A 24,990-nucleotide genomic window follows, 5' to 3' on the forward strand; every position below is an offset into this window, starting at 1 on the left:
AAGCATTTAATTTGACGTGTTTGTGACACTTAAATGCATGAAAAATTAAAAAAAAACATTTTATTATTATTTTTTTAATTTATTCCTACCATGCATTCAATCAACTAATTTTTAATTATTTAATGCTAATCATATCTTTAGTTCCACCTCTCAACTACCTCTCACTCTAAGTTTAACTGATTAATCAATTTGTCTATCTACATCATGCAATCAGCTAACTTCGAAATTATCTCAATCTAATATTATAAATTATGGGGGATTGAAAATATCCCTACATAAAGTCCATTTTTCTCTCAAGGATAAGGATAAGAAGGAATACAAAATAAAAATATAATAATAAGAATTTGATAATATAAAAATAATTATATATTAAAACATACTAATATAATCATTTCCTTATTATAATTTAATATTAATTATAATATCATTATATAATAATAATTTAATATTAATAAAATTTTTTAATATTAATTACATTATAATAATATAATAAATTTCTAAGTGGAATAATGAGCAAATATGATATCTTTCGGTGTACTTTACCTATATTCCTCAAAAGATAGGTATGCTAGTGAATTTACATCTATTAGAATAATATTAGATAATTATTAGAAGATATGGCTTATAGTTTTAATAAAGTCACCTTCGTGGCAAGTGTTCTTTTTTGTTACAAAAGTATACTATTTTTAGCATTGGGTGAGTCATGTTATGTTTATCCTTTTACATGGTTTCATTCTCCAATCTTTATGTAAGGCGACAAACCTCTTTGTAATTAGTATCTTGTTATTTAATACAATATTAAAATGTTGTGTTCTATTAATTTTTACAACATGGTATTAGAGTAGGGGGTCACGTGAATTTACCAGTTGTAGAAAATTGTGAGTTGGTCCTACTAGTATAATTTGTGGCCTATTTTTTTTTAGGAAAACTCTCAAGGGTTTTGTACCAAAATCGTGGTGCCTATTTCTATGTAAATTCACATGGTTTTTATTGCAAAACTTATACTCTGAAAAATTGCAATGACCAGAAATGAAAAAACCTGGGTTTTTAATTTTCTTAAAATTGGGTCTTTTCTTTTGCAAGAAACGCACCATTTTTTATAAAAAGAAATCGCAATTATTTTTTAAAAGAAAATTGCATGATTTTTTTTTTTAATGAAAATCATACATTTTTCATTTCAAAAATCATGTTTTTTAAATGATGGCTAGGGTTTTTGAGCAGATTTTTCTGAAAAAATCGCATTGCATCCTAGTTGTTTTGGTGGTCATTAGTCAAGAATTTTTTATGCAAGATATTAGACAGGTTATTCAGCGACTAAAAACTATGGGCAAATTTTATGCAAGGTTAAATGTGTGTCCTTGGTTTCTACTCTGCGGTGGCTAGGGCATAATGTTTCACCATTTGTTTTCTTGGGTTATTGTGAAGGTTTTTTTTATCAAGGGTTTTTGTGAGTTGTTTAGTGCCTCACATGCAAAACTTTTTCTGGGCAAGTTGGTTTTGATCTATGGTGGCTACAATGGATGAGATTGGAGGATTGGAGGTACAATGGATGAGATTGCTAGGGCATAATGTTTCACCATTTGTTTTCTTGGGTTATTGTGAAGGCTTTTTAATCAAGGGTTTTTGTTAGTTGTTTAGTGCCTCTCATGCAAAACTTTATTTGGGCGAGTTGGGTTATGATCTATGGTTGCTACAATGAAGTATTAGAATGATCCAAACCATTTTTAAGTTATGAGTGTTGAGATTCTAGGTGATAGTCTTACTTTTTTATTAAGGTAGTCGTATTGACTCGAATAATTTCATTCAGTTATTTTTCTGTTGGAGTTGCTCTAAATGACCAACACAATGAAGATGGAGCAAACTCAAAAGGTTGGACCTTTTCCATGGGTAACTTGAAGTAAAATATGTTGAGGTACTTCTTGAAGCTAATGTTGGCACACTTTGTCACCATGTTGAAGATCCTCCAAATGCATTGCCAAGAGAACCTAGAAGGATTACTATACCAAGATGAATGATGATTTGCATGTGTTTTAAGAAGTCCACACTTTGAAGACAGGTAGGAAGGTAGTATAGATTAACTCAAAATGGATGGTTGCCTAGTTGGTTTTGGAGTTTGGGATCTTAGGAGTCATACCTTACGAGCATATGAGACAACTTGATGGAGCTCTTTGAGTGTAGCTTAGCATGGGTTGTTGTCCAATTATTAGAAGATAAGGTTTACAGTTGTAATAAAGTCAACTTTGTGGCAAGTGTTTTTTTTTAGTTCTCTATTTTTAGTATTCGACGACTCATGTTATGTTTATCCTTTTACATGGTTTCATTCTCCAATTTTTATATAAGAAGATCATCCTCTTTGTAATTACTATCTTGTTATTTAATAGAGTAGTAAAATATTGCATTTTATTAATTTTTCCAATAACATCACCTATTGTATGTATGAAGGGAGGGGCTGAAATGGCATCCCAGAAGTTTTAATTGGTTTGCAGGTCCTTTGAAGGTCCCAACATGGCAAAAGCATTGAGTGGAGCCTTGTGGTGCTTGTCAGATCTGGGTTTCTAATGATAAGGAGGGGAATATGTTTGCAGGGATTACACTTTTGGTATGGAGGCATGAATGTATCACCAAGGTGTAGTTTTGAATAGATGTTGATCAGTCAGAGCATATTGTCAGGTTTTGTAATCAATTTCGTTCAGGGATCAACTATTTACTAATGTGAGTAATTTGCAAGAGTTATGTTAGATAGGATTACAAAAATTTTGGGAGCTGTAGTGTCGAAAATTGCATACCCCTTTGTAATTTGACCTACATCTTTTGTAACCACTTTGGTGTCCATTCCCCTAGCACCTAAGTAGGCTCATTTCAGCCCTTGCATCAGCCTTTCCCTCTTGGGATGGTCAAGACACCCTTTCAGCAACTATCCTTATGCTTCTGTTTCATGTTAGCCGCGTGATTCGTCTAGACGTGAACGGGCCGCAAGGACGATAGTGTAAATGTTATTGCAATTTCCAATTTAATGGACAAGTTATATGGTAGATAGTGTATTTGCGTTTTGGTATTATTTCTATGACAATAATATTATCTTATTTCTTTTCTGCAGGTCTGAGGAATGAACATGTATCGATTTCAATGTCATTCCTTTTCTTTTGAATGATGTATATATATCAAGGCAGCCACGATCAAGTGGCACCTTGATCGGACATGTCTTTTAGACATGTCCGACCAAGATGTCACTTGGTCGTGACTGTCCACCGATTCACTTCGATGTTTATGATAACAGTTCGGTATCATTTGCATATGTTAATAGTTCGATATAAACACACACGATGATGAATCGGTGTCAAGGCATATTATGATATAAGCACAACCCGATAATGAATCGGTGTCAAAGCAAATTATGTTATAATCACACCCGATAATGAATCGGTGTTAATTTAAACAATAACAATAACTAATAGCATTATATGCTATCGGGTTAATACCCTGATAGTATATTAATGCCGACTCATAAATGAATCGACATTAATATGCTATCGGGTTATCAGCCCGATAGCATTTAGATCGACGCTTAACATAGTTAAGCAGGTCGTCTATCTAATCCATATCCATTATCAATATCATAATCAAAATCAAGGTTACAGTCTGATAAACATATTCAGTTTAGATAATCTAATAGCATAGACGAATAAATCAAAACAAAGGAGATTAATGAGATAGGGAAATCTTATCTTGCAGAAGCTACTAATGCATTAACACTCCCTGTTAGCTTTGGAAGATAGTAACCTGCATCACATTTCTTTTCCATAATGTCAGTCTCCAAGAATATATATCATCTATACATATGATATGAAGTACCATCATGACATAAGATACACATAAGATACAAATATAAAACATCACTCTAAGCATGTGACATAGAGTATCACCTAACCATGTGATATAAAAGATTCATCATTTTATTATGATAAGATATCACCTGTACACGTGATATCAGTATTGCCTAAACACGCAATACTAAGGATAAACATATGAGGATGGTTAAATTCTCATCTTATCCAGGTTGTGATATGTGCACAAGCATTTTATACAAATGTTTTATCACAACACCATCATGGCACATCCATGACATACCAGAGATCCAACATGATAACTGGTTTGAGAATCATAAGATCGTCACCTAATGATGTCTGCATACAAGTGTTCATAATCTGAGAGATCGTCACCTCTTAGATATGAACACAGGGGGTAAAACCCAGAATGTCTCAACATGACAAAAGAAGTTTACATTTTCAACATCTTATTTACAAAGCAGATAACCTTTCTATCATACCTAAACCTTTTCTGAAGTGATCAACCTTCACTTTGGAAAGTGGTTTGGTCAGAATATCTGCAGTCTGATCTCCCGTACTAACATATTATAATTTGATCACATTTTTGTCTACCATGTTTCGTATATAATGGTATGGGATCTCAATATGTTTGGATCTATCATGGAACACTGGATTCACTGGAAGTTTTATGCAGCTTTGATTGTCGCAATGGATGATAGTAGGTTTCATCGGATTACCAAACAATCCCATAAGTAACTTTCTAAGCCACACCGCTTCTCGGGCAGCCATGGAGGCTGCAATGTATTCGGCCTTGGTGGAACTTTGTGCTGCAGAAGACTACTTTCTGTTGATCCAAGATATCATGGTTGATCCCAAACTGAAGCAGCACCTAGAGGTGCTTTTCCGGTCAGTCACACTTCCAGCCCAATCTGAATCTGTGAATCCATGTAGATTAAGATCAACTTTCTCATACTTGAGACCAAGATTTTATTAGAATATTTAATTATATTTTAGTCACCTATATTTAGTTCCTTGTTTAATGGTCATTTAGCTTTTTAGTTAATTAGCTTTTAAGCTTTATTTAGCATTTAGCTTTTTCTTTTTAATTAATTAGCTTTTAAGCTTTATTTAGCATTTAGCTTTTTCTTTTAAGCTTAATTTAGCTTTTAGCGCTTTAATCTTTTACTTTAACGTTATGTTCTGATTATAGAACATCGTCTTGTAACCTCTATATATACGTGTGTATATCTTTCAATGTAATCATCCGATTATTGAATCATTCATTCAATTTATTTTTCATGGTATCAGAGCGGGTCGATGGGATTCTTTAGAGTTTGGCGAATTTTTTATTAAAAAATTCATGGCCTTCTTTCGGGAATATTTTCCAGATTTTTTTTAATTGTTTTTTATAAAAAACGATTTTTGCTTTTTTTTAAGGCTTTTTGAGGGTTTCTGGTTCGTGGGCGAATTTTTGTGTGTTGGGCAGCAGTTCATGTTTTTTTTAGGTTTCTTGAGATTTTCGGGCCTACAACCTGGAGGATTTTTTTTTTTGCAGATTGAAAATTTTCCTAGGGTTTCTGCAATTTTCGACTAAGGTTTTGACCCTTCAGTTCAAGTCGAAATTTTATTCTGGTTGCAGATTCTTGGTGGGTTTTTCGAGACCTCAGCTATGTCATCGTTAGAATTTTTTAGGTGCATTGTTTTCAGTGCCTCGATTTTTGAGCCGTCGGATCTGCTTTATGTTTTCAGATTCTTGGTGGGTTTTTCGAGAGATTTTTTGGGTTGGTCTTAGATTTTTCTAGGTGCCTTGTTTTCCGCACCTCGAATTTTGTGCCAGCAAATTTGCCTTGGAATTTAAAAACAATTCACAATTTCTGCTATTTCTGTGGACGTTGTGATTTTTGCTGTTTTTTGGGCACCATTTATGCTGTTTTAAAAGTGTAGAAAATTTTAATTTCTGGGTTTCTTCCAAACCTTGAAATTTGCACCTTGGAATTTGTGCCAAAATTCTCCTCCAAGGTTTCAGATTTTTTGTGCAACTGCTTCTATTCTGATTTTTGAATCAGATTCTTCTGTCTCATGCTTTCACTAGGTTGACCTTGTTCAACCTCCATTTTTGTGATGGCATCTTTGACTAACATCATGTTGGAACACAGACAAAAGTTCAACAACTGTCACAACACCTAGAAACAGTGCATGTTCACGATATTTGAATATCGTTGCCTTGATCATATTGATTTAGGCTAGACCTCGTCTTACAGGTCCCAAGGTTTTCACGATTTTTTCCTCAAAAATTTTCATTCGGTTTTTTAATTTTTTCCACAAAAAATCATGGGAGGGTTTTCATGATTTTTTCCTCAAAAATTGTTCGCTGGGTTTATAATTTTCCCTTAAAATTATCTCATCTGTAATCCACGATATTCGCGTAAGATTTTAATTATCTGGGTTTTACCCTTTTTTTCCACAAAAATGATGATTTGTAACCTAGATTTCTTGGTTTTTCGATTTTCTCCTCAAAATCGTAAATTCTCTTTTCGAGGGTTCCTATTTCAAGGCTTGACGGTTTTTTCCTCAAAATCGTGCTTTGTTGTAGTTAGTTTGGGTCGCACCTGCCAGGGCAAACATCTGCAACCATGGTATCTTGCAGTTAGTTTTGGAGTTGATACTCTCCTGCAAAAGGGTTTGCCGATTTTTCCTCAAAATCATGGTTTCAGGTTTCAGTTTGGTTACCCAACGTCAGGTTGGATGGATTTTGGTATTCTTGGTCATTAACACTTTTCATATCCAGAAGGGTCTCCACCGCAATAGAGTGTTCTTTTCATTTGTGATCAAAAGATCTGTTGTGTCTTCTGTAGGGTAGTTAGTAGATAGAATGACCATTAAGGGAGGGTATTAGAATATTTAATTATATTTTAGTCACCTATATTTAGTTCCTTGTTTAATGGTCATTTAACTTTTTAGTTAATTAGCTTTTAAGCTTTATTTAGCATTTAACTTTTTCTTTTTAATTAATTAGCATTTAAGCGTTATTTAGCATTTAGCATTTTCTTTTTAGTTAATTAGCTTTTAAGCTTAATTTAGCTTTTAGCTCTTTAATCTTTTACTTTATCTTTTACTTTAACGTTATGTTCTAATTATAGAACATCGTCTTGTAACCTCTATATATATGTGTGTATATCGTTCAATGTAATCATCCGATTATTGAATCATTCATTCAATTTATTTTTCAGATTTAAGGTGCCTTGTAAATATCTCATAATGTGTTTTACTGCGACCAGGTGTATCTCCTTTGGCTCACACATAAACTGACTCAAAGCATTTACTGCATAGCAGATATCTGGTCTTGTATTTACCAGATACATAAGAAACCCAATCATTTGCCTGTATAGAGTGGGGTCAGTAGAAGGTGATTCTGCTGCTGCTTCTTTAAGTTTATGAAGATTGGTTTCCATTGGAGCGGTCATGGGTCTGCAGTTTAGCATTCCAAATCTCTTCAAGATGTCCAATGTATACTTGCCTTGGTTTAGAACAATGTTATCAGAATTCTGCCATACTTCCAACCTTAGGAAATAATGAAGGAGTCCCAAGTCCTTCATATCAAATTCTTTGGATAGCTCTTTCTTGCATTGATCTATGAGGTGATCTTCTCCTGTGATTAATAAGTCATCAACATATAAAATCATTATTAGCATATCACCTTTATTCTGTTTGTAGTAGAGATTAGGATCTGCATCATTTTTAGAGAAGCCTAGTTTTGATAGATATGTGTCAACTCTTTCATACCAGGCCCTGGGAGCCTGTTTGAGCCCATATAGAGCTTTCTTGAGTCTACACACATGAGACTCTATATGATGGATCTCAAACCCTTAAGGTTGCTCTAGGTATACTTCTTCAGATATCTCTCCATTAAGAAAAGCTGTCTTTACATCCATTTGATGTACCTTCCATCCATTTGCTGCTGCAATGGCTAGTACAGTCCTTACTGAGGTATATTTGGCTACAGGAGCAAATGTTTCTTCATAGTCTATTCCTTCCTTTTGAGAAAATCCTCTGGCTACAAATCTTGCCTTATATTTTTCAATGTTGCCATCTGCTTCATGTTTGATCTTAAAAAGCCATTTAGAAGAAACAACAGATTTCTTAGTTGGCCTAGGAACAATTTCCCATACATCATTTTTCATTATGGATTGATACTCTTCAGACATAGCATCCTTCCATACTTGATGTTTAAGGGCATCTGTTACATTGTCAGGTTCGTTTTTAGATAGATCATTCATAAGAGCAACAGAGCTAGTAAATTTATTAGGTCTTTTGCTTTCTCTGAAGGTTCCAGAAGGAGCAGCAAATCTCTGAGCTTCTTCTACTGTTTTGGTGGCCCATAGTGGTCTTTTCTTGAGATTTCTTGGTGAGTGTTCATTTTCATTTTCAGTTTCATCTAGATTCTCCCTCTGAAACTTAGGGGTAGGATTTTCATCTAAGTTAGAGGTAGGGACATAGATTTTGGGTTCTATGAAGTTCTGAGCTCTTTTGAAAGCTAGGTCCTCCTCAAAGATTACATCCCTACTTAGTTCAATATTTCTTTGACTAGGTACATAGATTCTGTAGGCTTTGGAGGTTTCACTATATCCTACAAGCAATCCTCTTTTTCCAGAAGGCTCTAGTTTTAGTCTCTTTTCTTTAGGTATATGGATATAGATAGGACATCCAAATATCCTAAGGTGGCTAATATCTAGCTTAATTTTAGTGAATACTTCCTCAGGAGTTTTGTCCTCAAGATGGGAGTGAGGGCATCTGTTCTGTATATATACAACGGTGTTGGATGCTTCTGCCCAAAGATTTGTGTTAAGGTTTTGATCTAGGATCATGGCCTTGACAACTTCAACTATAGTCCTATTTTTCCTTTCCGCTACCCCATTTTGTTGGGGGTTATAAGGTATAGTGAGCTCCCTCTTAATCCCATTATCTCTACAAAATTCTTAAAATGAATCTGATGTGTATTCTCCCCCATTGTCGGTTCTTAGGGTTTTAACTTTGTTTCCTGAGTGGTTTTCAGTTAGTGATTTAAATTCTTTAAACCTAGAGAGGATCTCTTCTGATTCTTTACTTTTCAGAAAGTAGATCCAAGTCTTCCGAGAGTAGTCATCAACAAATATTACATAATACAAGAATCCCCCTAGAGAGGATACGGACATAGGTCCACACATCAAAATGAACTAATTCTAGAATTTTACTAGTTTTCCTAGTACTATTTTGGAATGCACCTTTGGTATTTTTACCTAGGGCACATCCTTTGCATGCCCTTGAATGATCTTGCTTTAACTTGGGTAGACTTGTGACAAGGTTTCCCATTGAAGATAAAGCCCTAAAATTCAGATGGCCTAATCTTCTATGCCAAACTTCATTTGCATTAGTGGCTTCATGTATTAGGGCTAGGTTGGGTTCCGTGCACAGCTCATACAAATAGCCCCGTCTCTGTCCAATGGTCTTTGCCTTCTTGATGGAGGAGTTCCTTGGCCAAGCCAATACTCTGTTGTCCGTGAATGTCACTCTGTATCAGTTATCTTCCAGTGCCGATATAGAGACTAGATTTCTTTTGATGCCGGGGACATATAGTGCTCCTTCGAGCCGCAAGGATATGCCTGTCTTCAATTTGATGGTGCAGGTTCCTATTCCTTTGACTGGATGTGTGGAGTCATCTTCGATGGTTACGTCCTTATCACTCTCCTCTGTCATGGAATCAAGTACTTCTCTAAACCCAGTGATGTGCCTGGATGAACCACTGTCAATCACCCATGAGTTGATTTTGTTAGAAGCTTGGCTTGTGAGTGCTGAGTAGAATACGTATTTCCCGGAGTCATCTTCCCCTTTAGTCTTTCCTGCTTTGGCAAATGTAGCATGTTTCTTGGTTCTTTCCGGGCACTTTGCAACATAGTGTCCGAACTGATCACATCTGTAACATTGAATGTGAGATAAGTCCTTTGAAGTATTCTTGCCTTGACGACCTTTTCTCTTTCTAAACTGCCTTTTCTTGTTTTGCTTGGTGGAGTTAGTGTTTAGGACTTGTAGGTCTTCATCTATATTCTTATGTTTCATTCCCATCTTGTTCAATCTTGATTCTTCTTGGAGACAATCATCCCTTAATCTTTCAAACTTAGGATATTTGGACCTTGCACTGATGCCTTGGACGAATGTGCTCCATCCACGAGGCAACCCATCTAGAGCAATGAGTGTTAACTCTTTGCTTTGGATCTCGTAGTCCAGAGTTGTTAGTTCATCTTTTAGAATTGATATCCGCATAAAGTAGGCATTGATTGTCTCCCCTTTGTTCATGGTGATATGATTTATTTCTCGTTTTAATGGTAGAGTTCGACTTGCATTTGATATCTCAAATGTGCTTTCAAGTTCTTTGAACATTTTATAGGCTGTCTTATGTTTTCTTATGATGGGCACTATGTTTTTTCTCACCCCATCAACTATTATTTTTATTGCCTTTTCATTTCCCTCAATCCATGCTGTTTTGTCAGGTTCATTTTCGGGTTGATCATTTTTAGTTTGAACAAATGAATCCACTTTGTTCTCCTTTAAGATCATTTGAATTCTGAATTTCTAAGCTAAAAAATCATCGCCACCTCTGAGTCTGTCTTTGAATCTGATAGCACTGGCCATTGGAGAAATGTGATGTAGTATATAAACTTGTTCTTAAATTTGTTTCACGAAATTAAATAACCTCAAGTTCGATCAACTTGGCTCTGATACCATGTAAATGTTATTGCAATTTCCAATTTAATGGACAAGTTATATGGTAGATAGTGTATTTGCCTTTTGGTATTATTTCTATGACAATAATATTATCTTATTTCTTTTCTGCAGGTCTGAGGAATGGACATGTATCGATTTCAATGTCATTCCTTTTCTTTTGAATGATGTATATATATCAAGGCAGCCATGATCAAGTGGCACCTTGATCGGACATGTCTTTTAGACATGTCCGACCAAGATGTCACTTGGTCGTGACTGTCCACCGATTCACTTCGATGTTTATGATAACAGTTCGGTATCATTTGCATATGTTAATAGTTCGATATAAACACACACGATGATGAATCGGTGTCAAGGCATATTATGATATAAGCACACTCGATAATGAATCGGTGTTAATTTAAACAATAACAATAACTAATAGCATTATATGCTATCGGGTTAATACCCCGATAGTATATTAATGCCGATTCATAAATGAATCAACATTAATATGCTATCGGGTTATCAGCCCGATAGCATTTAGATCGACGCTTAACATAGTTAAGCAGGTCGTCTATCTAATCCATATCCATTATCAATATCATAATCAAAATCAAGGTTACAGTCTGATAAACATATTCAGTTTAGATAATCTAATAGCATAGATGAATAAATCAAAACAGAGGAGATTAATGAGATAGGTAAATCTTATCTTGCAAAAGCTACTAATGCATTAACAGGTAGCGCACCGCGTATTCGACCCACGACATCTTAACGTTCAAATGTCAGTTTTGCGCGTTTTTCCACTTGTCACCTATCTTTGTCGGTGGAAACAATTCAGAATCTTCTAGATGGCTCACGGACCCCTTCTTTCCCTCCTATTCTCTCATTTTAAATCCATCTTTTTCTTCTTTCAAGCTCTCTAGATTCTGGACACAATCTCTCTTATTCTTTGGGCTCTCTCTTGCTCTTGCTACAACACTCTCAAGCTCTCACAATAATCTCTTGCAACTCTCTTGGCTTTCTCAAGCCTCTTTGGTAATATCTTTCTATCATTCTATCTATCTCATCTTTGAGCATCTTGGGATTTATCACATCCCCTATCTATTTAATCATTTTATCATTCTAGCTATTTATCTTTTGATTTATCTATTTATCTGGGTTGTTTGTGGAGGTGGAAACACTAAAACGGGGGTCTGACTGAGGCAGACTCCAAAACACAACCCCCAACATTTTCTCTCTCTTGCTCGTGTGCATGTTTGTAATCAAAGAAAGGAGATTATCTTGCTGGAGGTTTCAGTCGTGGACCAGTTGTAAGTTTCCTCTAACTTTCCTCTACCTTCTTTTAACTGTTAATATTCTATCCCTTTTATTTTATTTATCATAGCATTGTTAATTTAGTTATATTATTGCATTCGCATTCGTTGTACGGTCACTATACTTTGTCTGTACAGGACGATAGTGTGCTGTGCTGGTGTCCCAGTTTTGCGCGTTCGTCCCGAAAATAGAGGCTTCGCAGAGTCGTCCAGAGGTCTTCTTTGTGGCATGATTGTCTAATTCTGTTGTTTTTATCCCCTGGCTCACCCTTAGCTAGCACCAATTTGAGTGAGGTAGCGATGGATAGGTTTGCTATGGAGGATTTGTCATCTTAGAGGTAACAAATTCCCACCTCTACAAGAGCAAATACTTGGTTTTATATCTTTATTTAAGTTTTAAACTAAGTTGTCAGATTCTTCCCTGGCAGCCTAGGGTCCTGGTTTGGTCTGGCCCAAATACGATCAGGGTCTTGCATTTTGCCTGTGGGATCGCTGTGAAGGACCTGGAGAGAATTTGGAGGAATTTGCAGCGAATTTTGGCCTCAGCAGCAGAACCCGGGAATAATTTGACGGATTTAAGATATTTTTTTGATTTTTTAAAATTTCTTTTTGGTCGATTTTGGTCAACTCGACCCACCAACCCTAAAATTGACCACCAAAAAGGTCAAAAAGGTGAAACATATCTCATTTGTGCATTTGTGAATTTGCCACAGCAGGAGGATGATGATATGTTTGATGACTTTGGATGATATTTGATCAGTGATGGCTGATTGTTAATGTTGACATTATTATATTTGAATTGAAACATTGATATGGTGGTGTAATTTGGCATTTTGCTATGTTATTTGGACTAAAACATTAACATATATGGTGGTGTATTTTGCTATGTTACTTTACTATTAGCATAGTTGATAGTAGTGTATTATGAACTTATTTGCTGCTGCATATATGTATATATATTTTATTTTTTATTTTTATATGTTTTTGTATGGATGAACCCGAAGTGAACCCAAACCCATCTCAAATCTTTTTTTGAATGAACCTGCAAACCTGAACCCACCCCAAAATTTTTTTGAATGAACCTGCGAACCTGAACCCACCCCCAAATGTTTTTGAACGAACCTGCGAACCTGAATCTTGAATCTGAACTGGGACTGGCAACTTAGCTTTTAAAGAGTGGATACTTTACTTTTGTCTGAGATTGTTTCTGCCACCAGGCTTGGAAGTTTTATTTAGATAAAATGTCTTAGCATGAGTATGTATTACAAGTGTCTTCCAAGCTTTCCCTAAGACGTAATCAACATTTACTAGAATGCTTTGGAATTTGACGGATTCAGACCAAATCAAGCTAGGGAGGATGAAAGAAAACTGTATATTCAGATGCAAATTCATGGATTCCTTGAATTCTTAATAGCAGAAAGATGAACTGTTTACTTCTTTTGTGTTTTAATAATGGGAGGTTCCTTATGGATTTCAAGGTAGTGTTGTTACTAGTAGCTTAGGATGAAAAGTGATAATGAACATTATTTAAGCTATAAGGTCATTAAAAAAGATTCTGCGTAAGCTGCTTCAAACATCTATTTATTTGGTAGCATTTTTAAGCCAATAGAAGATCTCAGGATATATGACTAGAAGCAGTCTGCAAATTTAAATGAAGAAAGTCTGGATGTCATTTGATCATAAGTTATCGCTTTTAAAGGTAATTTAGAACATTGTGCTACTGCCAACAACCTTTGACCTTCACACTACTGCAACAGATCTCTTTTCATTGGAATCTCCCATATGAAATGGGGGAACAAATTTCAGTTCATCAAAGCTCATAACATTAAACAAGTTAACAAACTTTACAAGAAGATTCGATGAATGCAAAGATTCTGAAGGCTCATGGGATAAAATTTTGAGGTGTATTGATGTTGCTACTAGTTTGAGAAGGTAAACGACAGTGTTTACGTTACTTCCCCAGCTAATTTACGTGTCTTCACAAGGAACTCCCTTGCATAGGGGGCAATAGGTTCTGCTCATCTATTCTCAAGTTTTTAATTTTAATTAGGATAACATATAAGGCAAAATGGCGTTGGCCTTCAAGTTTCATTTGATCTGTCCTTATGTTCTATCTTTGTTTAATTACAGTAACCCTTAACTTCTTTACACGTAGCATTCTTTTGCTAATTATTTCAATCTGGTTCAGTCAGCTCTATGCTCTATGGCTTAGAAATGTTATTTTATATAAAATTTTAGCAGCTAAAAAGTTTTAAAATAAGAGCATTTGCTGTTCTGATGCACTATTCATTAAATATTTGAAGTATTTGAGAATCCCTTTTTTGGTATTTTGTATTTTTTAATTGTGTTTTGCTCAATCTGAATTATTGACTTGGGAAAGGGATATTTGTTTCCTTATATTATGCTGTCTAGGTTTATTGATTTCAACTTCATTTATAATTGTATAACAGGGACTTGAAGGATTTAAATGCCTAACTGAAATCTTATTAGTCAAGTCTGTTGGAAATAGTATAGTTGTTAGTGATTTGTATGCAATATGTAGGTAAGTATTTTGAAAATTTCATTTGCTTTTTCCATTTTTTATATTTAGATCCAAGGCTTGCTAAATATATTTTTGCTTAGCATGAACTGGATACTTGGAAAAGTGTAAATTGTTAAATCACTTGTTTGGTATTGCAATTTCAACTTTGTTTATAACAACATCTATACTATCTCTAAAAATATTCATCGGGCTGGTGGATAAATGGAAGGTACATGTTTTTAAATTTAATCATACGCAAGCCTTATTTCATCTGATTCTCTTAAAGTACATGTTATAGTAAATATACAATCTGAAAGTGCATTGAGCATCCTTAAGTTTTCTGGTTTTAGATTTTGAAATCAGAAGTTTGTAAAATTTATGAATATCATTTGGCTTGGTGAGACACTATTCTTTTCTATTCCAAGAGTGGCTCTTATTTTCATAGTTCTTAAAATTAGAGGATATGCATGCTGGGATCTGTGCTGATGGTTGTTAACTGCAGTATGTCGTGAGGGATAATACAAGGACTGCAAGCAATAAGGATAAACCAACTTATATCTTAGTTCCACGGCGAGAAGATCAGCAACACCCTGAGTCAGATCTGTCAGTACAAGTTGTTTCGAACACAGACTTTGTTGAAGAGGATCCTGTAAGAAATATAGGTAATTAACCAAAAATCCATGTAACATGTATTGGAATCTCAGGCTTGTTTTGTGCGACTTACCAAATTTTATTATACTGTGGGCTTGGTATACAAATCCTTGCTCTGATTCTTAATTGATTGTGTCTGTCCTTGATATGATGGCATTTATTTGCATTAATTTGTCACCTCCAAGACACTTTAGCTGCTGTTTTGAAATATTTCAAAGTCGTAATTTTGTAACTAATAGCACTGGGTGATGGTAACAGTTACCATTTAATGATCATCATGAACTGTACAACTTTGATGACATAAACAATAGAGTCCTCCCTGAATATTTTCATTTCAGGCAATTTTGCATTTTTCGACAGTTGTGTGCTATTAATCAAAAACTTTCTACTGCCTGGAATGAAAGTAATAGTGTTGTAACTGTTATGCATATACAAAATTGGTGTCTGATACTTCTATTCAATATGGATAGGTGAGAGGTCATTGTATTAAATTATAATATTTGAAGTGTTGTAGGCATATACAAAATTGAAGTCTTATACTGACTATCTGTTATGAATAGGTGAGAGGTCATTGTGTTTATAATGTTGTTATTTTTTTGTACTTTTGAGATCCTTGATCAGTCATAAATTCAAAGATGGAATTCTGAATTTTTGCTTACTTCTGCTATTTGCTAGCACCCTTGACCTTATTTCAAACTAGAAAGAAGGTTGTGGAATTATCAACACTGATGGTGTCAATGGTGTTTTAGCAACGCAAGCAATGGAAACATTCTGCTCCTGAATTGAATGATAATATGTACAATCTAAAATATTTGGGTCAAGCTATATGGCAAATTGTCATATCCACACCCTGAACAAATTTATTCCTTTTGAGTAAGGATTTATGTGTAAAGAAATTTAACTGTGATGTAATTGTAGCTAAATGAATCTCATTAGAACAACTTATCAAGAAGAGTCAATTTAAGTGTGGCAGAGTTGTTGCTAAATGGCTCTCATAATTCATTAGAACAACTGATTAAGAAGAGTCAAGTGACTTGGTGCTGGTAGAGTTGTTTAACTAGGTATTGTTTGATATTTTAAACTTAAAACAGGCAAATGAGATATATCACAGAAAAAAGTGGAATTACATTAGCCAACCAGTTATCCAAGTAATTGTAGCTTCTCTAATCCCAAGAAACCAATACAGACAGGAAGCCAATAATGGAACAGGGGCTATGTATGTCGAACCAATAACAGTATTACCAACATTACTTAAACCATCTGTCTTACTAACTATAAACCACTTAAGTATCAAAGACCTCAGAGGGAGGATTTTATTGAACAGAAGAAAAATAACAGGAAAAGTGATATTAAGATGGTGGTAATAAGTCTCAAAGACCTCACGGGGAGGACTTTTCTAACAGAAGTGTTTAAGATAGTGGTAATAAGGGGTAAGCTCTTTGATTAACTTATAGACAAAAGTTAGATGATTAAAAGGGATCACCAAAGTAACTATAAAGTATAACTATAAACCACTAAGTGTCAAAGGCCAAACAAGGAGAGATGGTCTTAAACAGAAGAAAAATAACAGAAGTGATATTAAGATAGTGGTAAAAAGGGCTATGCTCCCTTTGATAAAGTTATTGACAAAACTAGAAGATAAAAGATATCATTAAACACTAGAAAGCAGCCTCAGTGGCCCCCACAGATGCAGGGACAATCTTCCTCTTATTACTGTCATGAATCATAACGGAAGGATGCCATCCTTGTTCAGGAGCAAGCCATGGGCCTTTCTTATTGACCAGATTATCCATCAATGGATTGATAAAACAATGCTAAAAGAAATTATCAGCAGTCTTTCCAGCCTCTAAACCCTTTGCAACGCAACACAGAGAGGAGAAACTCATTTTATCCAATTCAAATCAAAATCCTGAGCAAATTTGTGGAGTGTCAAAGATTTTCCATGCTTTCTGCCATCTTTCATGTTGTAGTTATTTTTAAAAAAAAATTCCTGCTGAGGGGCAGTAAGATTTTTAAAGGCCGTGACTTCAAATATGAGATTCTCAATGTCTTGACAACATAAAATTTCTACAGGAGGGTCAGCAGCAGATCTAGTTTAGATTCAAATTATTAAATTTGCTCCTACTGGGCAGCAGCCAAGCTGCATTAGGACACAGAGTACCTTCCAAATTTGTCAAAGACTGTATGGTGCAAAGTGATAACATCTCTGTCCATTGAACTTTTGAGATTGGCTTGATGATATTAATTGCTTCTGGATCAGACAAAAGACAGAAAATGAAAAGAGCCTGGGTTCAATTCCTTCACAGTGAGCAGGATACCCTTTAAAAAATTGCCAGGAGTCCATGCCTAACTAAATTCTGTCATATTGTTTAAAATGGCATGCCACTGCCAGGTTTGGCTCAGGTCAGCAGGAAAAGGAATGGACACAACCGAGATTTTCTCAAAGATAGGGTTGCCAACCTTGGGAAAACAGTGTAGTTTCAACCTGCTTATGAAAGGTACTCCCTAAAGGTCTAGAGAGATTGCCTGCAGATCATTCCTCATAAATTTCACCCAATCAATTCAGGGCTTTTACTACAGCGGGCTGGGAGAATCCAGGCAGCATAAGTAGAATTTGTAGGGGGGGCATGGTGTTACAAAGAAAGACCCACTTCAATGGGGAAAAGAAGCTGGGAGAAACTACAGAAGTCTCAAATCCAGCAGGACAAAAATTCACCAGCCTCAAACCAGTTCCAAATGACGAGAGACATATCATGTGGATATATTTGAATTTTCATGAGTTAGTTTTTAAGTTTTGCTTAAGCGTTTGCTTTCTTTGTTGTTGTTTTGATGTAAGAAATCACAAATCTCAAGTTTCTCTTAAGGAGAGGGAACCTGGACTGGTCTTGTAATCCCTTGAGCCTTTTGCTTTCTTCTGAATTTGTGTTACAAACTTGTTATGCACATCTAATGAGTTCACTTTTCGTTGCTTTACATACATTTTGAGTATTCTGAAGTCAAGTTCATTTAAAATATTGATTTTTACCTTGCCATGCTAATTCTTGATTGAGGGTTGGGGTATGACTGGATAAATGTGGATTTGTAGTTTCTAGGCTTTATTGTTCTCTGTTTATGAACAATATATGTTATTTTTATGTCTACATTTTTTCTTTTCTATTTTGTAGAGTGATTTTCAAATACATATAATATATGGCCATTCTGATGCACAGCTACAATATTTGAAGGGACAACAATTGGAGGGGATAGATCAGGTGAAGCTGGGAAGAGAAAAGTGCTGCTCTTGAAAAATAAAGACAGAGAGCCCATGAATGTAAGCAGCATTGAAATTATGTGGCTAGCTCCAATCTGCAATTTATCACTTGTAGAACATAGCTCAAAAGCAGGCAATACAATTAGTTTGATTAAGGTTAAATGTGTTGACTAAGTTTGACTAAGTGATTGAATTTTAATCAAATTGTCTAGTTGTTTTAATGTTTCTTTGGGGTGTTTGAACCTTTTTTAATAATTTCTATCCAAAATGAGATGTTTTATTTTATAAATTTCGCTCATAAGCTATAGTTATTTTAAAGATATATACAAAAGTGTTTCCTACATCTATGGGTGGTGTTAAATTCATTTTGTGCCATGCACTTGTGCATTTGCATTCATGCTTAATGACATGTCTTACAAGCTGGGTATTATTTTTGTTGTTACATTTTTTTGAATGCCAGGGGCATATTGGTGAGACATCTTCACCAAATGGTACAAGTGTTGGGGATTCACCCCAAAGACGACTCTCAACGATCAAAAGTTTTTCTTCTGCCCAACAGATTGGTGGAGCATTAAATCAACAGGGTGTAACGTCACCTCTAAAAGGTTCTCCAGGAACGTTAAGCTTCAAGCAGAATCAGCGTCGTGATGCTAGTGGAAGAATCACAAGAGGCATACTTATGAGCAAAGAGCTTCAAGAATCTCCACAGTTGCTATCAACCTCGCAAACTGAGCAGCAAAGTCAACTATCATATACACACAGGGGTAAGCAGCATCCCAGTTCACTTGTTTTGATTTACTTGAACAATTCCATTTTTATAGCTTGGTTCTCAAAATTTCCATTATGTATATTTACCTGGAAAATGTTCTTTTGCAACCCTGTTTTATTTACTTTCTCATATATATAAATGTCAAAACAAATTTAGATGAGAAGGTCACAGCAAATGGTTGTGCTGTTGCAACTCTAGCTGTAAGACAAGACAGACGGATGAGGAACAAGGACAGGCCCGATCGTCCTGTTTGGACTCCCCGCCGACGGGCTGATGGAACTATGAGTGCAGATGAATCTCAATCATGTCTTCATTCTGCTTCTGCACAGGCATCATCAGATGTGAATGTACCCAGAAGATATCAAGCTAACCTTGAAGGGCTAATCCAATATCAACAGGGAGTAGCATCAGGGCTCCCAGATACTGTAAAAGATGATACTTTACAGATGGATAATTCTGGCAGTATTTGGTCCGAGGCCTTGGAGCAATCACAAAATTTTGAGGCAACAGGGGCTGTAGTTCACAAAAATATTGATGTGGTTTCTCTGTCAGAGCAGTGTACATTTCAAGAAGAAAAGAGCGAGATGATGACGGCAAGCAGGACTGGAGATTGTAAAGGCCAAGGAATTGGACGGAATAATTTTGCTGGAGAAAATGGTAAGTTATCAATTTAGTTTCAATTTCAGTCGAAATGAGATAAGTAGGCCTTTAATTTCAGTCGAAATGAGATAAGTATTTATAAAATTTAACCACAATTTGTATTCATTTCTTATTTGTGTCAGTGTTAGTTCCTGTCTGAATGTCAGATAACTGTTCTCAAGCAGGGAATTACAGACAAGCTATGAGACGCCTTCCAGCATCAGGAATGAAGGAATTAGATAGTTCCCTCAGTGTATCTGATACAAAATCTCCCAAGCGGGGTGGTATTTTGGGCTATGGAAGCCATGAGGTGAGCTTTTCTAATTCAAAGCAGTAGATTTCATTCTGACTTATGTTGTATATAAGTTGTATTTGTTTTCTAAGTGCCTTACGTTATTATGGCAAGGTTGGTATTAATTGCTCTTTCTTCCTTTTTCTATCCTAAACATTTCCAGAAGCAGGTTTGGGTTGCTGTTCAGAAATCAGGTTCTGGTTCTTAAGTTGTTGGAAATGGTAAGATTTATCTATTGATCTGTAGTTAAATTACTAGCATTTTAGATTTTAAAATCATGATTACAGAGAATACCACTTTTGCTATTCTGGTCGCATTCTGTATGCTGCTGCTTTTGTGTGATGTTATTGTGCAAACATAATTTTCTTAATACTGCATGTTTTAAATGAAGGGTAATTTGCTCCAACTTATCTCTTTGTGCAAGCACAATATTCATAATACTGGACGTTATAAATAAACAAAGGGTGCTTGATTCTCTCTGCAGTTTGAGTCATAATTAAAGAATATGTCACATAAAAACCTAACTACACATCTGATTTATGAAAAATTGTAGTGCACGATGACTAGAAATGCCAAAGTATGAATATAAAATTGGTAAATAAACATGTAAAATATATATTGTGCTTCTTAATTACAATCAATATTATTAGCCGGTTTTAATAAACATAAGAGTCCTATATTTCTTTGGTAATGTATTGGCTTTAGGATTTTTGGCTGTTGGGTGTGTGATCTTTAAAAGTTTATTTCATATTTCTGGTTCCAGATTTAACAATCTCTATATGTATAAAATTTAGAGCTCCATGAAATTTGTTGCACTTCTATAAGCTTCTCTGTTTTGGGAGGATCTGTATTGCATTATTTTGATGTGGTGTGTTTGAGGTATGCAAAAACAATGCAATTATTGGGAATGAATTGCTGAACGTGCAGAATTTTATAAGTGTAATGGATGAATGTATACAGACATAGTTTGCATTGTAGTGTATAATTTGATAAAGCTGGATGTCGTCTTGATTACTTATTTTTGTAGCTCTTTATGTCTTGTAAACATCTGAAATTAAAACGCATCATTTCTATGCAGATTGTGGAAGCTATGCAACTGGGTATAATGTGGGTTGTTGGCTGTGGTCGGTACCTTCAATTTCGGCATTATGGTGACTTGTACAAGCTATTCATTTCTAATGTATTGAAGTATGCCACTGGCATTTTTTCAGTCGGTAAAGCATAACAGGTCTGGCAGAAACATGGACATACAGCTGGTGAGTCCAGGGAGCTTTGTGACTGCTACACAAATATGGTTGCAGTCTAGCTCTGGTCCACCGGCTTGGACTGTCCAAGTGATAAATTTACAAGCTGGCAATTTTAATGGTTTATCTGGTTGAGACCATTTGTTTTGGGAGATGATGATCTTTATGTTGATTGTACTGGAAAGTACATATATACCTGGATTAGGAGGATGGTTATTTGCTGGATTGGCCTATTACTGGTGCATTTTTTTGTCAAAGCATCTCTGGTGGCTTAAAATTGTCATCTTTATTCCAGTAATGATGGTGGTATGTATTAAATAATGTACAGAAATTATACAATTCCAGTATACAGGCTTTACCCCATGGAAATGCAAGTGGGTTCTGGCTATAACTTTTCATGTTTGGCAGAACTGGATTGTAGAGTAAAGTTTAATTCTCATGCACAATTTCTGCCTTGAGACGGGGGTTCCTAGCCAAGTAATTTTTGCTTCTATGCTGAGGATCTGCCTATGTCTGGAAAAAAATCAGCATGTTATTGCTCATCTGCAGACGTGTGTAAGCAATTGAACTTTACAATCAGGTGCATCCTTCAACCAATCAGCATCAACCAAAGGAGTCCCAATTCTAATAGTTTGTTTTTTTATCACTGCTGACCTGTAGAGCTAAGTTGGATATATGCGAGTTGGACTGTTTATGAATTCCATGAAAGTTTCAGTCAAGAAATGTATTCAATAGAAATGAGACTTATAGAATACTACCTAAATAAAGCTTTTCCGTGAGTTTGGCTTATATATAAATACATGGCCTTGCAAAAAATAATGTTGTACATGTTGCCATCTATCATCGATTTTGGGAGTTTTGAGCATTTTATTATATTTGTTGTGAACTGAAGCCCATTATTTATCCATGTTATGGGAATGGAATAGCCCTATCAGGAAAAAATGCCCTACTGTGGTGGCTCCTCTGATTGGCATTGAAATAATAATTTCCTCTCTTGGCTCCAGATTTGGATATTTGGTTATTTGAATTACTGTCAATCGTAATATGCTGTTCTCTAGTTTCAAGGACCGTTGAATATGGCCCTAAATCTTAAGAATACATTTTCAGTAGCAATATTGGTATGAGCTTATAATAATGATTCATTTGAATCAGCATAATCTTAATTTCATATAGTGATTTAGCAAATCATAGTTTAGGACCATCATTAAAAAAATAAAATAAATCCCTCAAGTTGGCAAGAAATAGCAAATTATGTTCGTGTGGAGGTTTCTTAAAATTTTTGCTCCTTAGTGGCATTTACAAATGCTTCCAGATGGCAATTCAATTTCTTTTTTTTGTTTGCTAAATTTCTCCAGAAGCAATTTATGGATTTGCAGACCTTTCTGGCAATTTACAGCCTTTATTGAAGAATCTCTAAGGATTTCAGTAAGCTAACACAGCTGTCTACAATTTGTGAAATTCCTAACATTGTTTTCACAAGTTTGTTTACATTTTTTATTTTTTATAATGTCTGTAAGAAAATTTGGAAGGTTTTGCTACTTTTGTTACTGTTTCCTGTTGAATTTCTGTATCTTTCTTGTGTTAGGATTTCTACCGGAGTTTGCTATTGCTACTTATGTTTATCTGTTTCATCATTTGATACCTCGTCAAGCTCATATATGATTCTTGGTGCAAAATTTTTGCACAACACTAGGGAAAATATTTAGAAAACGTGTTGTTGGGATTATCTTACATGGTAGTTTAAGATTATATCATGTAAGGTATGGGCATTCTGTATAAGAAGATTATACAACCAATATAAACGGGAGTTGAAATTACCTTATAAACAGACCCTTAATTTTATCAGACTCGTCCAATAGCTAAGAACAACCATGGGTAAATTCAAGGCAGATGTGCAACATAACAGAAGTATTGGAGCAAGCAAGTGATTATAAGTTGCACTATTATGCTCATTGGAATTAGCTGCACAAGGTTATGTGTTTGTACAGAACGAATGACCTTTATGGTATGTTTCTCAGGATGTGAGGTGTCTCTGAGCTCCATCGCTTTTAGTTGCATCAATGTTTGAACGCAACTTCAAAAATTATGTTTGAAAAACATGAGGATAATAAGAGATATTTAAATGATTGATATTCTAATTTTAAAGTTATGGTACAATACAATTGGATAGAACTATAATAGTACAGAGTTGAAATAGAAAAGTAAAGAAACAGCTTTTTGGGTGCATCTTGTAAAGCAGTATAGAAGTGTGTGATTTGCTGCTGCAGATCCAAATTTTTGTTCTGAAGCCTCCATTATCACCATTACTTCGTTCTGAAATTGAGGTTATGGATTCTTAATTTGAGGAACACAATTTTCTTTTCAAAGTTACAGGTTTTGTTTCTGGTTTTAAGGATTGTAGAGTTTCAAAATTCTCTGCCTATGACCATTACCATCAAGATGGTTATCATTTGTCTGCAAATCTTTCACTAAATGAGGAGTATGATCCAATCAGAACATTGATAGAACCCTATCGACACTTACTGATTCAAAAACTCAGGTCAAGTTTAAGGATCATCAGGGTCTTGGTTGCCTTTATTGGTCTGTAGATTACTGTCAATTAACTATGAATTCTATCATTTTCAGTTTCCTAGGTGGTGGAAAGGGACGACATGAAGTCAAGTTAGAATTTGGGATTGTATGAGACATCCCTGGAAGCCATCAAATCAATGTTGCAGGCCTCGAGTGCACTCGGAAAATCAAATTTGACAGTTTGCTGGTTGCAACACGAGTGAAACATATGTACATCCCACCGAATTGTAAAATGCTGTGATGAACAACAGTTCACCTTGGTGAATAAGTTGGAAGCAACAAATTATTACTCTGATTAAGCAACAATCTCATTACTTTGTGTAGAAGAATTGGAATTTGAAGGATTAAGTGCTTGCAATCTCCTGTGGTGGTGTTTTTTAAAATGAATGGGATGTTAAGGGACAGCCATAAGATGCATAGTTTGAGCATGGAGTCGGAAAACCCATTTGTAAGCCTTCTTGAGTTCTTGTTTCTCATGATTGCATTGTGAAGGAGCACGTGTTTGAAGTTGCTGATATTGATTGCTCGTGCTATAGGGGTTGGTGTAAGTTTCAGAAGGTTGAAAGCGATTGTGGCAAGGATTGCTAGCATTGAAGAGAAGATTGATCGGCCCGACAGAATGGTGCCAGCTTTGATGGGGAAGATGGGGGTCCGAAAAGAACATTTGAAAGAACGTGAAATTGAGAAGATTGACCATAAAAAAATGAGAGTTATCTGGGAGGTTCTTCAAAGCAAAAACAAAAATATATGTTCATCCATATGATGGAGAGGATTAGTATAAAGAAGCTTGATTAATGGGTCTCTCAAATAGAGGTTTATATTAGCCTTCACATGCCTTGGAGCTAAAATGATTCTTTTGCAAGGTTAAATATAGTTAGGGCTTGCTCTTACATATGCCTTGGAGCTAAATTGATTCTTTTGCAAGGTTAAATATTGTTAGGGCATGCTCTCACATGGTGAGCGAGTTATATGTGGTTCGGAAATTTGAAAATTGATATAGATCTCCAATTCGAAGGTTTTTTAGGGGTTACTCAATAAGCAATTCTATCCAACATGTTACAAGGAAAGGGTGATGGAAATGACATTTTGAAGCGAAAGCTAAGGTCAAAGTGTCCAAGCTTATACGAGTGAATTTAGGAAGAGAGTAGTGCGACTTGGGAATGATGTCA

The 24,990-nt window shown here is 35.3% G+C and overlaps 1 protein-coding gene and 1 long non-coding RNA gene across 6 annotated transcripts in view; both read left to right on the top strand.

The window, feature by feature from the left end:
* Window positions 1-22,047, top strand: part of LOC131027816 (regulator of nonsense transcripts UPF3) — a 34,653-nt gene extending 12,606 nt beyond the window's left edge. For 2 of the 5 annotated variants that reach the window (XM_057957912.2, XM_057957911.2), the window contains exons 7-13: window positions 14,908-15,067; window positions 18,266-18,366; window positions 18,767-19,070; window positions 19,232-19,732; window positions 19,882-20,024; window positions 20,170-20,227; window positions 21,085-22,047. In XM_057957912.2, the coding sequence (XP_057813895.2) occupies window positions 14,908-15,067; window positions 18,266-18,366; window positions 18,767-19,070; window positions 19,232-19,732; window positions 19,882-20,024; window positions 20,170-20,214 (1,254 nt within the window). In that variant the 3' untranslated portion in view covers window positions 20,215-20,227; window positions 21,085-22,047. Of the gene's footprint in view, window positions 1-14,907; window positions 15,068-18,265; window positions 18,367-18,766; window positions 19,071-19,231; window positions 19,733-19,863; window positions 20,025-20,169; window positions 20,228-21,084 lie in introns of those variants that run through there. The other 3 variants (XM_057957913.2, XM_057957914.2, XM_057957917.2) reach the window with 3 other exon arrangements.
* Window positions 6,911-14,895, top strand: LOC131874658 (uncharacterized). The gene is made up of 3 exons (XR_009372066.1): window positions 6,911-11,881; window positions 12,023-12,222; window positions 12,313-14,895. It is a non-coding gene; the product is annotated as an uncharacterized LOC131874658 (long non-coding RNA).
* Window positions 22,048-24,990: the final 2,943 nt, after the last annotated feature.

This window comes from Cryptomeria japonica, chromosome 3 (assembly GCF_030272615.1).
Source record: "Cryptomeria japonica chromosome 3, Sugi_1.0, whole genome shotgun sequence".
NCBI classification, from domain to species: Eukaryota; Viridiplantae; Streptophyta; class Pinopsida; order Cupressales; family Cupressaceae; genus Cryptomeria; species Cryptomeria japonica.